This window comes from Meyerozyma guilliermondii, genomic scaffold (assembly GCF_000149425.1).
Source record: "Meyerozyma guilliermondii ATCC 6260 scaffold_6 genomic scaffold, whole genome shotgun sequence".
Taxonomy (NCBI): Eukaryota; Fungi; Ascomycota; class Pichiomycetes; order Serinales; family Debaryomycetaceae; genus Meyerozyma; species Meyerozyma guilliermondii.
In genome coordinates, this window is record NW_001809795.1 from 831,139 (window position 1) to 832,709 (window position 1,571).

A 1,571-nucleotide genomic window follows, 5' to 3' on the forward strand; every position below is an offset into this window, starting at 1 on the left:
GCTTAAACCGAAGCTTAATCTGGGCTCTGTGCGGAGAAGATGAGCTTCTGTTAACCTCGCCATCTGGATAACTAAACTTGAGCACCAAGATCCGATGGACGGGAAGTCCCCACAGAAACAACATATCTGCGTAATGTTCTCTATAAAGCCGAATCTTCTCACAATCTTGTGAATCGAGCAAGCTTCGAGAATGTCGTGTTTCAAAAAGATCCAAATCATCAACGTTGCACATTTCTATGGTTACCTCTGAGTTCTCTTCTAATTCCCGATTGATGTGTTCGTTCTGGTTGTCGAATTTGTCTACCTTGTGGTGACTTTTACGTCCATCTTCTCTTGCTTTGGAATCATCAAAAAGGTTGAGACCTTGACCTGCCCTTCTCATTGTGCTTGCTTCAGAGAAACTTTCTCTATAGCTACTTCCAACAGAAGAATTGATAGACCTCTCGTAATGGCGTGGACTAGAGTAGTCACTAAAGGGAATTGGGGTGCTTATTACTGGAGTCGTCATGTAGCTACCATTTTCAGCCATACGACGCTCCACTGAGCTTCCCTCCAACGGAGACTGTCTTACCATAGGAGTGGAAGATAATGATCTGCGCTTGGCAATTTGAGGAGTATGTCCTGGATCATAATTGGAAATGTAATTTGGACGCTCGAATAAGACACACGACATGGTCACTAACATTTGAATAGATCCTCTTCTCTCAAAGTATTCAAATATGTCCTTGATAAGACCACTGTGACCGAATGGGTGATTTCCCCAATAGAAATTTCGTTGTTTGCTGAGAGAACTTTGCATAAACTGGCTTTCCATGACACCGTTAGTGCTAGAAGCATTCAGCAAAAGAATTGACAAAACATTCCAAACTTCAGCCAATTCTGAATAACCACAAGACGCAGCTACATCACCATTATACTTGGCAAGGACATCTGGTCGATCTCCCAGAATCCTATACTTGCACGCAAGTTCGTACTTGTCAGGAAGAAGATGGCTGAAATCAAATATCCCGACTATATTGGTACTTTTCTTGCTCTTCTTCGATTTTTTGGCAGACGGGGTAACAATGCTATCATGCAACGAGGTTTTATTCACCGAGCCATCTCCTTGACTTGTGAACCGCTTGAGCGAGCTTTTCTGCTCTGCTACGTACCTGTTGCCCAAGCCTAACGAGGTTTGAAAAAGCCCTGGGATCCTTGCATTATTTCTTCTTTCATCCTCCATGATATCGTTCCAGTCTTGAGAAAAACTATCATCAGAAGTTTCCGAGCTGTCGTCCGCTTCCTTGTCCAGAATACCAATGGGTCCTTCAGAGTCCAGCTCTCCATCGCTAGACAGAATTTCTTCACTTGACTGTGCTTCGAGGTGAATAGTCTGCCCTTTGCTCTCATGGTGCCTGTTCTTTACACTCAATTCACCATCGGCAAATTTGAAGATATTGAACTTCTGGAAGTTTTTGCTTTCGTCATCGTCCGTACGCTTGGGTACGAAGAAGCACACTAGTTGGCCCGTGTGAGACAAAGAGCTCCGCACCCTTTTTGGCATCGGTGTTGAGTCGTAAAATTTGTTGTTC

The 1,571-nt window shown here is 43.8% G+C and overlaps 1 protein-coding gene across 1 annotated transcript; it reads right to left on the reverse strand. All coding sequences in view use genetic code 12, as the record gives it.

Annotated features, from left to right (window-relative positions):
* On the reverse strand, positions 1-1,543 carry PGUG_05069 (uncharacterized protein; the record flags this gene model as incomplete). Its single annotated transcript, XM_001483064.1, has 1 exon — positions 1-1,543. A coding segment is annotated over one exon (1,543 nt), but the record flags the coding sequence as incomplete, so codon positions are not given.
* Positions 1,544-1,571: the final 28 nt, after the last annotated feature.